Genomic DNA, 13782 nt, shown 5'->3' on the forward strand with positions numbered 1-13782 from the left:
TCTGCCCCCAAAACATGCCGGTTCTACGACGAGCTTAACGCAATATTGGGGAACAGCGCAACGACGAACCCCCCCTTGTCTGTTGATTCAGAGGTGGGCGTTGTGATTCCTGCAACTACGGAAGATTTATTTGATGGCGATGATCAGTATGATGAGGACCAAGAGGAGGAGGCTCCAGCAGAGAGCACAGAGCATTTTATCCCCCCAAACAGCCAGGATCTTTTCCTCACCCTTACTGAGGTTCCCTGCCAGCCATCTCAAGGCAGTACTCCAGAAAATGAAGCTGAGGGACCATCCTCTGGTGAGTGTAATTTTTTTTACTAAAAGCTTCAGTTTAATGTAAGCCTTTTTTACTGGGTGCTTCAAATCACTACCTGTACTTAGAGTCACTGACCAAGTAGATTAAAAACCTTTCCTAAAACAGTGACCCATGAGGTGGTTTTTAGAAAAGTCTCCATTGTTACAGGGCGGATTCATCCTGCTTGTTCGGGGACCGCGAGAGCAAACCGCGGGAAGCTACTCTTCTTCCCTGCTTTGCTCTCGCGTTCCCCGAACAAGCAGGGCTCCTTGCCTGCGGTTTGCTGGGTGGTTCGGGGAACGCGAGAGCAAACCGCGGGAAGCTACTCTTCTTCCCTGCTTTGCTCTCGCGTTCCCCGAACAAGCAGGGCTCCTTGCCTGCGGTTTGCTGGGTGGTTCGGGGAACGCGAGAGCAAACCGCGGGAAGCTACTCTTCTTCCCTGCTTTGCTCTCGCGTTCCCCGAACAAGCAGGGCTCCTTGCCTGCGGTTTGCTGGGTGGTTTGGGGAACGCGAGAGCAAACCAGGGAAGGAGAGTAGCTTGATTACCAGTACAATCTACTACAGGGATTACTAGCCATTATTAACTTACCATTTTCTCCGGACATGGTCTGTGTGCTCCCCTGACCTGCGTCTGAGCAGAACTCTCTGTCCTCAGCCACAAGCAATAAGTATTAAAGGAATCATAAGGTGACCTTTTGGTAAAGTAAAATGTTCAAGGTTCGGTAACAGGCACAGGTCAGTGAGGGGAGAGACTGTATGCATGGTTGTGTGAAATGTGTCTCTTATGATTCTTTTATCACTCTTTCCAAACCCCACCCCCCCACACACAGCTGCACATTTCTCCAGCCTCCCTCTCGCTTCTCATCTACGTGGGGGGGGTATCATAAGAAGACTGAGGAAAAGGAGGACGCGTGAGGACATGTTCACCGAAATTATGGCAGTAACCCGTACAGAGAGAGCTCAGCAGGGAGAATGGAAGCAATTGGTCGCAAAGTACAGGGAGGCTGCCAGTGAACGCGAAGACAGGAGGGACCAACGCGAAGACAGGAGGGACCAACGCGAAGACAGGAGGGACGCCAAAAATGATGTCAGGTGGCAGGAAGATCAGCGCTGGCGAGCAGCAACTCTGGATCTTCTTCGTGATCAGACTGACATCCTCCACGATATGCTGCAAGAGCTCCGTGGTTTCAGAATGCCCCTACAGCCCGTGTATAACCTCCCTCAGTACTCACCCTGTCCCACACCTTCCAGAACCAGGCGTGTAAGAACGCGTGGGGGAAGGCTCTCTGCACCAGCCCCCTCCACCGCTGCGGACACTCCAACCAGAAGGCTTTCATTAGATTGAAAAGCCCTTTGTGTCCTGTTTTTTCCCTCCTCTAATGATCCAAACTTCTACCATGGCACCTTTGCCTATTTTTTACTCTCAGGTCATGCTATTAAGTCAGTGTGACTGTAGATTGGTAATGAACTAAAGCAAGCAGCTTTGGAAAGCTGCACGGAAGCTAGTTATCAGCATCAGGATTTGACAATTGGGGATATGGGCAATACAGGGAAAACAAAGAAAGCAGCCATACCGTAACCTGGTCCATGAGAATTCTTGTTCTGTCTTCTCTGATGCACTTTCTTCTTTCAAACCTCCCTCCCCCTTCCTCCAAACCTCCCTCGCTCCGTCCCCCATAGAACAATGAGTTATGAAATTTCATGCACAGTATTGTAACAACAAACATTATGCTTGATTGATGAAAGGGTCTGATTTTAAATAAAGAACACAATTCTTGTAACAAATAGTAGTAACTTTATTTTCAATAAAAAAGCAGTTAAGGAAGGTTGCAGGTACTGTGCCTAGCAGCAGACGGAAGCAGCTAATGGTGGAGGTAGGTAATAATTGGGAAATACAGAAGTATATGTTTTCCAATGGACAGCTCTTGCAAGTAACCTAAGCAAGCAATTGAGGAATGCTGCAGGCAAAGTATCTTGCAGCAGCAACACCGCATAGACGGGGAGGGCAGCAATCAATTGAAAGGAAAATCAGCATTCAAACTGTACCCTGGCCCATGAGGAAGCTACTTTTCAGTGCTTCTCTGATGCGCACAGCATCCTGGTGAGATCTTCTAATTGCCCTGGTGTCCGGCTGCGCATAATCAGCGGCCAGGTGGTTTACCTCAGTCTCCCACCCCGCTATAAAGGCCTCCCCTTTGCTCTCACAGAGATTGTGGAGCACACAGCAAGCAGCAATGACAAAGGGGATATTGGTTTGGCTAAGATCTGAGCGAGTAAGAAGCGTTCGCCATCTCGCCTTAAGCCTGCCAAATGCACATTCTACCACCATTCTGCACTTGCTCAGCCTGTAATTAAACAACTCCTGAGCACTGTCAAGGCTGCCTGTGTATGGCTTCATTAGCCAGGGCATCAAGGGGTAGGCTGGGTCCCCAAGGATAACAATAGGCATTTGGACATCTCCAACTGTTATTCTCTGATCAGGGAAGTAGGTCCCTTGCTGCAGCCGTTTAAACAGTGTAGTGCTCCTGAAGACACGTGCGTCGTGAACCCTTCCTGGCCATCCCACGTGGATGTTGGTGAAACGTCCCTTGTGATCCACCAGGGCTTGCAGAACCATCGAAAAGTACCCCTTGCGGTTAATGTACTGGGCACCCTGGTGTTCCGGTGCCAAAATAGGGATGTGGGTTCCATCTATGGCCCCCCCACAGTTAGGGAATCCCATTGCAGCAAAGCCATCCACAATGGCCTGCACGTTTCCCAGAGTCACAACCTTTCGAAGCAGCAGCTTAATGATTGCTTTGGATACTTCCAGCACAGCAGCCCCCACAGTAGATTTGCCCACTCCAAATTGATTACCGACTGACCGGTAGCTGTCTGGCGTTGCAAGCTTCCATATGGCTATTGCCACTCGCTTTTCCACTGTGAGGGCTGCTCTCATCCTGGTATTATGCCGCTTCAGGACAGGAGAAAGCGAGTCACAAAGTTCAAAGAAAGTGCTCTTACGCATGCGAAAGTTCCGCAGCCACTGCGAATCGTCCCACACCTGCAGGACTATGCGGTCCCACCAGTCAGTGCTTGTTTCCCGTGCCCAAAAGCGGCGCGGAACGGGTAGAACCTCACCCGTAACCGTCAGGAGCTCCAACGTGCAGGGGCCCGGGGAGTCAGAAAACTCGTTCTCCAGTTCGTCATCGCTGTCGTCCCCGCATTCAAGCATTCTCTCTTGCATTTCTGCATCATGGGTCAGCAGTGATAGAACGAGAATGCGTGAATTATTTACAGCATTAGCGATCAAGGACAAGAGCAGACCTGGATCCATGCTTGCTGCAAAATGGCGTTTCCCTCACTGCAGCCAGTAAAAACAGCGCGAACTGACTGTGTGCCGTTTACAGGAAGGGGGGGGGGCTGTACCCAGAACCACCCAGGACGGGGACTTTGATCCCATCATGCACTGGGCTAGTAACCCATAATTCCAAAGGGCAGGGACCCGTGCAGGAACTGTGGGATAGGTACCCAGAGTGCAACGCTCAGGGAAAGATGGACGCCAGGGAACATGGACGCTCAACATCGATGTAAGTAGCCCTAGTGTGGACGCGCAAAATCGATTTTATAAAGCCTGCTTTATAAAATCGATTTTATTAACATCGATTTTACCCTGTAGTGTGGACGTGGGCTTAGACTGATTCCCGCTCCCAACCTCCCCCCCCTCGCAGTGTAGACCAAGCCTAAGGCCACGTCCAGACTAGAAATTAAAATCGATTTTAGATACGCAACTTCAGCTACGTGAATAACGTAGCTGAAGTCGAATTTCTAAAATCGAGGTACTCACCAGTCTGGACGGCGCTGCATCGATGTCCGCGGCTCTCCGTGTCGATTCCGGAACTCCGTTCGGATTGATGGAGTTCCGGAATCGATGTAAGCGCGCTCGGGGATCGATACACCGCGTCCAGACTAGACGCGATATATCGATCCCCGAGCAATCGATTTTAACCCGCCGATGCCGCGGGTTAGTCTGGACGAGGGCTAAGAGGAAGAGACACCGCCCTCATTTAAACCTAGTGTTCCTAATATGACACAGCACATAGAGTCTCATCCAAAGATTCAGCTGACTTCAATAGGCCATTAGGACCTCAAACTAATATGATATTTCAAGTCCAGAATTATTAGTGTGACTCTCCGAGGCAGGTTGTCCCTCAATCTAAAGCTTTTTGACTATTTTTAGTATTTGGACAGCTTGGCTCTAGGTCTCTCATACAGACTCCATGCGGCTAAAAGCCTCTTTAGAATCTGTGTGGTAGCTTACTCATCTTCATCAGGTGATTACAATGTACTGAAGAAGAAAAAACTTACTGCAAAGTGGGTGTCTAAACCTTTATTTACCCTAAAACCCGGTCCTGCAGACTTGAGGGAAATAACATGCTTAAAATGCTGCTTATTGTGTTCGATGTTTCATATACTACTGTTTATGGGATTCAAATTAAAGGAACTACTCCCTCTTAGGACTGCAATAATTGAAACCTTGGAGGGCTAATTCAGAGCTTATCCATATGGAATATTTGCATTAAGACACCTTCCCATTTTTGCTCTCTCTCACTTCTTTACTCTATGTCACCATCATTTTCTATTTTTTCAGACAAAAAGCATGGTCCAACCAAATGCACAGAACCCAACACTGGTTCAGATTTAAATCACTATCACTGCAGCTGAAATGACGGCTTATTAAAAGGGGCACCTTAATTCCTGCTGAGCATAGGTATTTCAGTGGGGATCGCTCACAGACTATGGTTCTACACAGCATGAGGATGTATGGCAGAATTAGACCATACATTACTAGTTAGATTGGTTTTTTTCACTTAACAGAATTCTTTCAGTGGATTTGGAACCACAATGTGGTATTTGAAGAGGAAAATATTTAACAGTTAAAAAAAAATTCTCGTCATTTATTTAATCTTTGAAAATGTTAAACCTAGTATGAATGCCCATTTTTTCTGGGCATTTCCAGGAGCCATTATAAAACTCCTTTGAAATCCAATTCTGCAAGAGCTAGAAAGAGATCTGATCTTGCCAATTTCACACCTGTACGCTTCCAATACAAACCTTTCTAACAATTAGAGCACCTTGAGAACAGAACTTCCCTTAGAAATCTCCATTCATAAATTGAGTGGGGCTTAGATAAGCCAGAGCACCTCCATCAGAACACCTAGGAATTATTTTCTCCCCTAGAAACACAAACCAACATCAATTAATGGGAGAATCGACCCTTGGAACGTGGTATTGGCAGTCCCCCTGCTCCTTCAAACTATTTGTAAAAGAAAGAAAAATGCTGCTCAGAAGATAGCAAGAAAATTCACATGAAAAACAACCAACCAACATGGCTCTTGTATTAGTTTCTGATAAGTTGGTGCTAAGGTGGTTCATCATCAGCAACTGCCAAATTATATTGTCCTCAGAATATCTAGACTAATCAGCATCCTAATACCCAGCTGTTTGGAGATTTAAAAGCATTTTTTCTTATGGGAGAAAAGGCTAGTAGAACACACCTTTATAGATGGGTTGTTTTTTTTAAACAATCTCTTGTTTTAGGGTACTTGAATATACAGAAGGCTAGTTTTTATTGCATTATTATGGAAGACAAGACAGAGAAGACAAAATGCTTTATTTTGCTTTCCTTCTAGTTCCATATAGAATTCTCTGCACCCCTACTCATCCCCCAGCTTTTTAATTAATGAAATTAATCCTGCTAGGTTTGCTTCTACTAAATTATATGGTTTTCTTTTGGCGAGGGGGAAAGGGAAGCAGGAGAGTCTCCCAAGACTAAGAACTGGTTTTCCTGAAAACTTCTGTACAATGATGAAAATATTTTATGGGGAGATTTTCAAAAGATAGGCACTCAACTGACATTAAATGGAAATGAGGCCCAGATTCTCAAAAGGTATTTAGGTGCCTAACTCTTAGTGAAGTCAATGGGAGTTAGGAGCCTAAATACCTTTGAAGATCTGGGCCTGGGTTTCATGCTTCTCTGTTCCCCATCTAGTCTTGAAAACATTCTTAAAGCATTAAAGAAGCTAGTTAGAGGCTCTTCTATTGTCCTCATTCTTAACAGTCCTCTGGATCAGAACTTGATCTCAGGCTTCTATTGCACTGGTTAATACAGAAATAAATAAAGGTTCAATTTATGTTATTTAGTAAATGTTTCTAACCTCTGTTCCCTGACCTGATGTCTCTCTACCCCACCTCCACAGGATGATGTTACACTAGTATCACTCTCTGAAATCTCACAGACTGAAAAGAACACTTCATGCTTATTTGTCCAGAAGTCTGAAGGCATAAACCTCCTTGTTCCCTTCACAGCCAAGTTAGAGTCTTATGGAAAAATAATTATTAAAATACCTGGATTTTCTCATGCAGGAGACTGGGACTAGATGAAAAATGTTACAGTACAGTACTTCAACTGTGAAAAAAGGAAAGAGGTGGTCTGTCTCCTCCACTCACTCTAGACTGTCAACAGTGAGGTAAAAAAAATGCTTTCTAAAAAATTTTTCATAGGGGACAAAAGCTTCGTCAGGGCTGCTAAGGAAAAAGTGCTTTGTGTTAAGTAAATAAGAGGACCAGAATTACAGGGAATCAGCTAGCCAGACGTATTGAAACCCATTAATTTGCTTGTGTCTTACTGATCAGAAGAGAATAATAGATTTTCTACCTTAGAGGCCTTGGTTTGTTTTTTAAACCCTTCACTTCTGCCCACGCCCTAATACAATATCACTGAAGTTTTCATATGTTACATAAAGTGAAAAGTAATTCCCATGAGTAATAAATAAAGAGAGTTCAAACCACATAACATACAAAATGTGATTTACCAGGACATTTACAATAACTGATTCCATAAAAAGAACTGATATAATAAACAAGGTTATCTTGGACTCCACAATTAAAATTAAATGAAATCAATGGCTGGGCTGTCAATAAAACACGATACAATATTCTGAAGGTGTAAGTCTTTTATGGAAGGAATGGAGAAATATCTATTTGGTTCCCTCAATATAGGCTAAAATAAATATACCCAGCAATAAATCAAGTTAAGTGTACTTCAGTGCCAGAAGTTTCCTGATTGCTAGGATTCCCCATACACTGCAAACTATTCCTCTAGGGATGAGGCAGAACATTTTCTCCAATAGTGATTTTCACTGTCAGGAAAAGAAACTAAATGCTTCTACTGTTCTATCTGCTCAAAAGCCAAGTTGTACCCATTTAACAAATACATATCTCTAGCAGAAAAAACGCATAAAGCAATCCAATGGTTAGAAACTGAAGTTAGACAAATTCAGACTAGAAAAAATGCAGTTAAAACAAACCACTTGAAAAAGAGCAAGTAGTTAACCACTAGGACATACTTAAGGACATGGTGAATTCTCCATCAAATGAAATCTTTAAATCAAAACTGATATCTTTCTGAAAGATATGCTATAGCTCAAAAAATTGTGGATTTAATGCAGAAATTACTGAGTGGGCTTCTATAGTCTGTGTTATAAAGAGGTCAGATTAGATGATCATGGTGGTCTTCTGACCTTAAAAATCTAATAATATCTGCAAATGCAAGGAAAACTTCCTTAGTCAATTTATGAATCATTTCCCTATGAGCTTTGCAGATGGTTTAATTCTGCAGCACCTCCAGCAGAGATGGAGGAAACCTTTTAATCCTGCACTTAACACACTAATTCAGTTACACATATTTAATATCAGCATCTCCTGTAAACTAAAAAAACTACAGAGAAGTAGGTATCGATTTTCCATATGCTGTACTGCTATTGAGATATACTAACTTTTTTTTCCCGCTTCCAAATAGTCCCTTTCTTTCTTGGTTGGCCATTTAAGGTAGATCTCCAGATAATAAGCATTTAAATTTCCAAAAAAGTTAACACTTAGTGTAATATGTAAAACTGAATATAACCTAACTGAAAAATTAGCTGAGTGCAGACCTTACAAGCCTCATGAGGCGGTGCAGAGTGCAACACAATCCTGGGGACATTAAGACCCAGAAGAAGCCTGTACAAGAAAGAAGCAGATTCTCCCTCCTGCTGCTGTCTCCGCCTACCTTTCGGTCCCAGACCAACTCCTCTGTCCCTCCTTAACTTTACCCTGATCCTTCAGTATTCAACTCCAGGGGAAGGGAAACGGCACTGGCTTTTAAACCAACACTTTCCAACCTCCAAAAGCTGCAGAATTCCTGCCTCTGTGCAAAAAAACATTTTTCACTGAAACTTTTGAAGTTTGCTGACTAGCTGTAATGGAAAATTTTAAAATTAATAGGCTTACACAGCACCTAGCAAATAAATAATAGTGTCAACATCAACATGGCCTTCATTGATGCAGATTTTGGGCACCCTGTTTTATTGGATATAGGGGTGCATTTTCAGAGTAAATCAAAGATGAGAAATTGTCACACACTGTGCTATTTAAACTGACAGTTATGTGTGTTCCAAGTCACAGTCATTCTGTCTGAGAGAAGCATCTGAGTTGGAAAATAAGTGTGGGTGGGAAATTGTGTGTGTGTGTGGGGGGGGTGGAATTTATATATAAAGCAAGCAAAAGTAAAACCAATTTCAGAGAACCCTCAGATCCGTGAGACAAAAACATAACAAGAGAGAGTACTCCACGCTCAGTACTGAACAGCAACCAAAATAGCTAATAAACCTTCATTACTACATTCCAGGAATCTCTGGATATTGGCCCTGTGTGCCTATACTAGGTTAGATATATTTCTCGGCACTGAGAGTCAGAATTGCTAATGCAACTCTATATTCCATCTCCCTAAACTTCGCCCTCTGGCTAGTTATTAAATTACTCAAGACATCGCTGAAATGGATATTGATTAACAAATTTCATTTTAAAGAGAGACAAATTGATCCTTGTTATTAGTTGCTCTTCAAATGTCCCCAACTAGATTGCCTAGGAACACAGACAATGGCAGTAATCAGCTGGAGCACACTCTTTCACGTCCTGGAAGCTGTGGAGTGCTGGCAGGGTTAAAGATTGTTTGCCCAAGAATCCCAAGCACGCTTATCTCTGATCAGATTATATCTATTTCATTTCCCTTGTTAGTTACTGTATGGCTACAACTGACACAATCAAAGAGCCCCAAGGCTGTAACTGATATCTGAATAAAGATACTTCAAGACTTCTAAATGGGAATATGCACAGGAAACAAATTTAGGACATCCTGCTTTCTGTTACAGGAAATTAATCCTATTCCAACTGGTAGAAATTACCCTCACTTTTCAAAAGTAAGAACACCACAAGTTTTTGTACTCATTTCATAAACTGACCTCTCCTGACTTGCTAATATTTTATTAATATAGAATGTCAAAGGTAGCCTTTAAATGCCTGTTAAAAGACTTTCCCTCTAGGAATCCATGAATGCTATTTAACAGTATCACACTTTCCTGAAAGGTTTAACTAGCACTGGTTTCATATTTAGTACCACCTATTGTGAGACACACAGTAGATGTTTGACTGATATTTGTACTCTTGAGACCTACAGACAAGATGTCTTCAGTGTGGTAAAGCATATCTGATTTCTGAAACCACTTGCAATTCAAAACATTGCAAGGAAAACAATGTAGACTAAAGTATAATTTCAGAGAGATTAGTTATAAAGTTACAATATAAAAATACTATGTATTATTACAGCCACATTAGTTGCAAAAAAAAATTAAAGCAGGAGTTACAATTATAAATGGAAATAGGTCAAACTTCACTGAGACTTTTTTTTGGAGACTTTACGGGCATGTAGGTAAAGAAACAGAGCCTACGAATGTAAATAGCCAATAAATTCACTAAGAAACAGCCTCAAATACAGACCACAAAAATTAACATCTGGAAATTGTTCAGATCTCACTTTAATGCAAAGGCACCTACTTCTGTAAAACTGCTTTATTGGCGGGAGCAACACTTTAAGGAGAAACCCACATAAGCAAAATACAGAACAAAAGTATGGTTCGGCAGCAGCATTTGCACAGTGCTTGTTCACTCCAAGCACCATGAAGACACAAATACCCTTTTGTCACCATGAGCACAAGAATTTTGTTTACAAAAGAATGTGCTTAAAATGATCCTATACTGGGGGCTAGGAAACCTTTTGTCCTCTTGAAAGGAGATCATGGTCTATTTGAGTGTGTAATCATAGGAAATATTTTAAAAGTATGTGCAATGTAGGGCAAGTCATCGCCACAATCTTTTGAGGTTGTACTTTACTAGAATAATCTTAGAACTCTGGCTATTCGAAAGATTTAAAAAATTTCTTACATGAACAGCTCCTCACCTTTAACATCACCTTTAGGGAACCTAGCTAGTCTTATAATGGTAAAAGTGAAAAACTGTTTATATAAAGCAATAAGAAAAAAAAACCCTTCAAATACTGCCAAAGATCTACACATCATCAATGGAATTTCTAAGAAAAATTTCAAATTTTCAGTCTTTTAGCAGATATGGGCAAGTGTAAATATTCAAACAAACTATTAAGAAACCATAATTAGCACTGAATAATTTAGAATTTGTACAATACTGTTTTAGTTTAGTTGCAATAAAATAAATATCCAATAAGTATTACTGGTACACAAAATATAAATATTTAAAATCCCTGTAAAAAAAAATAAAAAGGGAATTTTAGTTAAGCTTTTTATGCAGTAGGGAAGCACCTCTAACAACACAGATTCAATCCTGCACTAAAGCTCTACTCTGTACTGGAAGGAAGTAGGGGACACCAGTTAAAGCTCCCCAGTTTTGAGGGCCCCAACATGACTTAGGATTGCTGCTTGTCTGCACTAAATTGAAATTGCACCTTTGGTATATGGCCCTGTGATGGGGTGCCTGCTCAACACTAGGCTCTAGGGGGTTAATATAACCTTAGGAAGGCTGCGTGGGATGCAGCTAATCAGAGAAGGGCTGTGAGGAGCAGCCAATCAGGGCCAAGCTGGCCCATACAAGAAGGGCTGCAGAGCAGCTACAGTCACTTCTTGGAGCATGAGGAAGGAGCAGGATAGGCTGCCTTGCAGGCTGAAGGCAGCAAGCACCCTGGGCAGAACAGTGCTGCAGAGATCCGGGGAGTTAAAGGCAGCTCCTGGTGGGCTGCAAGGATCTGCAGGCTGAGGCCCTGAGGCAAGGGCAAAGAGGGTGCTGGGACCATGGGAAGCAGTCCAGGAAAACCTACTGAAGTGTTGGAGGGGGTGACGCAAGCAGTGGCTTTCTACAGGGTCCCTGGGCTGGGACCCAGAGTAGTGGGCAGGCTCAGGTCCCCCCAACTCGCCACTGAGGAAGTGACTAAACAGTAGACTGTGGTCACCACTGACAGAAATGGCTGGACTGGGACTACACAGATGTCCTCGGGAAGGGGGGAACATCAAGTGTGGCACGGCCAGAGGGCTGTGTCACTGAAGAGGATATCACGGTCCTTGGAGGGACATGGATCCAAAAGCAGAAGAGATGATGGGCTGAGCACTAGAGCAGGGCACACTGGTTACCAGAGCTAATTCCCATATTGGCCATGAGGAGGTGCTGGCGTAGTGAGTGGATCCCCAGGCCCTTATTTGACCATACGCCAGTGGAGGATTAGCACAGCAGAGTTCTGTTCTGACACAGTCCCCTATCTGCATCTGTCACATAGGATACACTGTGATAAAAAACCTGCAGCACCAAGTCTCAGAATCCATGTCAGCTGATTTGGGCTTGAGGTGGGACGGGGCGGGAATTGGGCCGTGGGGCTGAAAATAGCAGTGTAAAGTTCAGGCTCAGACTGGAGCATGGCCTCTGAGATCTTCCCCCACTTTCTGGGTCTCAGAGCCTGGGCTCCAGCCCATGCCCAAATGTCTACACTCTACTTTTATAACCCCATGACTCGAGCCCTGCGAGCCTGAGTCATCTGACCTGGGCCAGCTATAGGTCTATTATTGCAGTTTAGACATACCCATAGAGGTTGGGGACTGCAGGCATCTGTGCCAGATCTGGCCCTTTGCACCAGCAGCAAGTTCCCGTGACAGAACAATTCTCTGTTGGGCATTTGTAGTCAGTTTATGCTCCCTTGTCCCATAACTGCATAGACAGTTTAACCCCTTGACTTGACTAGAATAGACTTGCCTTAAATTAAAGATGAGCTGTGGTTCTCCTTGCTAAATATACGTAAAATTGGTTTAATATATATGCAAAGAGGGAGGGTTTGTTCCACTTTTAAAATATTTGTTTCACCTGTAGCACCTTCATTATTTCCCTATTCATTCCTACAGTAAAGAGTTTTTGATTATGCTTTTTCTTAATAGAAGTGAGAGACTTATTTTCAAATATGTTAATGTGACAACGACAATTCATCGTGAGGATGCTCTATCAGCAATGATTAGCTAGCACTGACGGTTTGACACCGAGTTCTTCCATTTCAGAGAGGCTTCCTTCAGAAATTGTCTATTTCAAGCCTTTAAAAACATGGAGGTGAGGGAGAAGAGGGTGGGGAAAAAAAGGAAATCTCACCTCGTCCGGACTGGAAGCCTGGTACACCCTGCAGGAGTCTTCATAATGTCTCTCAGCTTCAGCCTGATCTGTCACGCCATTAGATTCGTACACTGGTGTCACATTGTGGCAGAGGGCAATCGCTTTCACAGCCTCATGAACACGGCTACTCATGGTTTTACGTACTTTGGTGGCCAGGGTAGGGCCTTTTAAAGCAGGTGGGTCTTGTGACTGCTAACAAGAAAGGAGAAAAGAAAGTGGAGACAGTTTTGAAAAGCAGGAATAATCGAATATCATTAAGGATCTTACTTCTGTTATAACCATAAATATACTATTTGCATGGACTCACACCTCCAGTAACTTGGGATAAGTTTTTGACAGGGGCATCTTTTTTGTATGTGTAATCATGGGAATAACTGAGACCACTTCCCAGTTATGTGCAGCTAAATGAAGTTAGATTTACTTAACTATAGATGAAATGAAAAAATAACTCCCTAAGATATTTGTCCAAGAGTTTTCAGCACAGCTTGGATGAAAAGGGTAATTTGTTGCTGATCCACCAAATCACTACACGAGCTTAGTGGATAAAAATGTTCCCCCAAAATCACCAGATCATGCGTTCCATTGAAACCGCATTTTGTTCAGCAAAAGGCCAGTGTCTTTTATGCTTGCGAATGAATTGCCTTTCATACGCATGAACACATGATTGCTGAAAACAGAAAACAGATGGGCTCACATGGAATGAGAAACTTAAATTAAGTTCATTTAATTTTTAATACTATTTTTAGTATCAGAATCAGACTCCTCAGGTAATTATACAATTACTAAATTATGCTGGTCACAGAGGGGAGACACAATGATCCAGTTTCCTGTTCTGTTAACCTTTAATGTCAAGAGGACAAAAGTTTCACTTCCAGGTCAAAGGGCATAGCATGTTAAAAATAAGAGAAATAAAGAACTACAATTTCAATGAATCGTTACTAGCAAATGCTTCC

At 42.8% G+C, this 13782-nt stretch overlaps 2 protein-coding genes across 3 annotated transcripts in view; both read right to left on the minus strand.

Annotated features, from left to right (window-relative positions):
- The window catches only part of ATP9A (ATPase phospholipid transporting 9A (putative)), a 99495-nt gene that overhangs the window by 34144 nt on the left and 51569 nt on the right, over positions 1 to 13782 (minus strand). For both annotated transcript variants that reach the window (XM_050918104.1, XM_050918105.1), the window contains exon 14: positions 12809 to 13021. In XM_050918104.1, the coding sequence (XP_050774061.1) occupies positions 12809 to 13021 (213 nt within the window). The remainder of the gene's footprint in view (positions 1 to 12808; positions 13022 to 13782) is intronic.
- The window catches only part of LOC127031375 (uncharacterized), a 130768-nt gene that overhangs the window by 23737 nt on the left and 93249 nt on the right, over positions 1 to 13782 (minus strand). The window lies entirely within an intron of this gene.

The sequence above is a fragment of the Gopherus flavomarginatus genome, chromosome 11 (assembly GCF_025201925.1).
Source record: "Gopherus flavomarginatus isolate rGopFla2 chromosome 11, rGopFla2.mat.asm, whole genome shotgun sequence".
NCBI classification, from domain to species: Eukaryota; Metazoa; Chordata; order Testudines; family Testudinidae; genus Gopherus; species Gopherus flavomarginatus.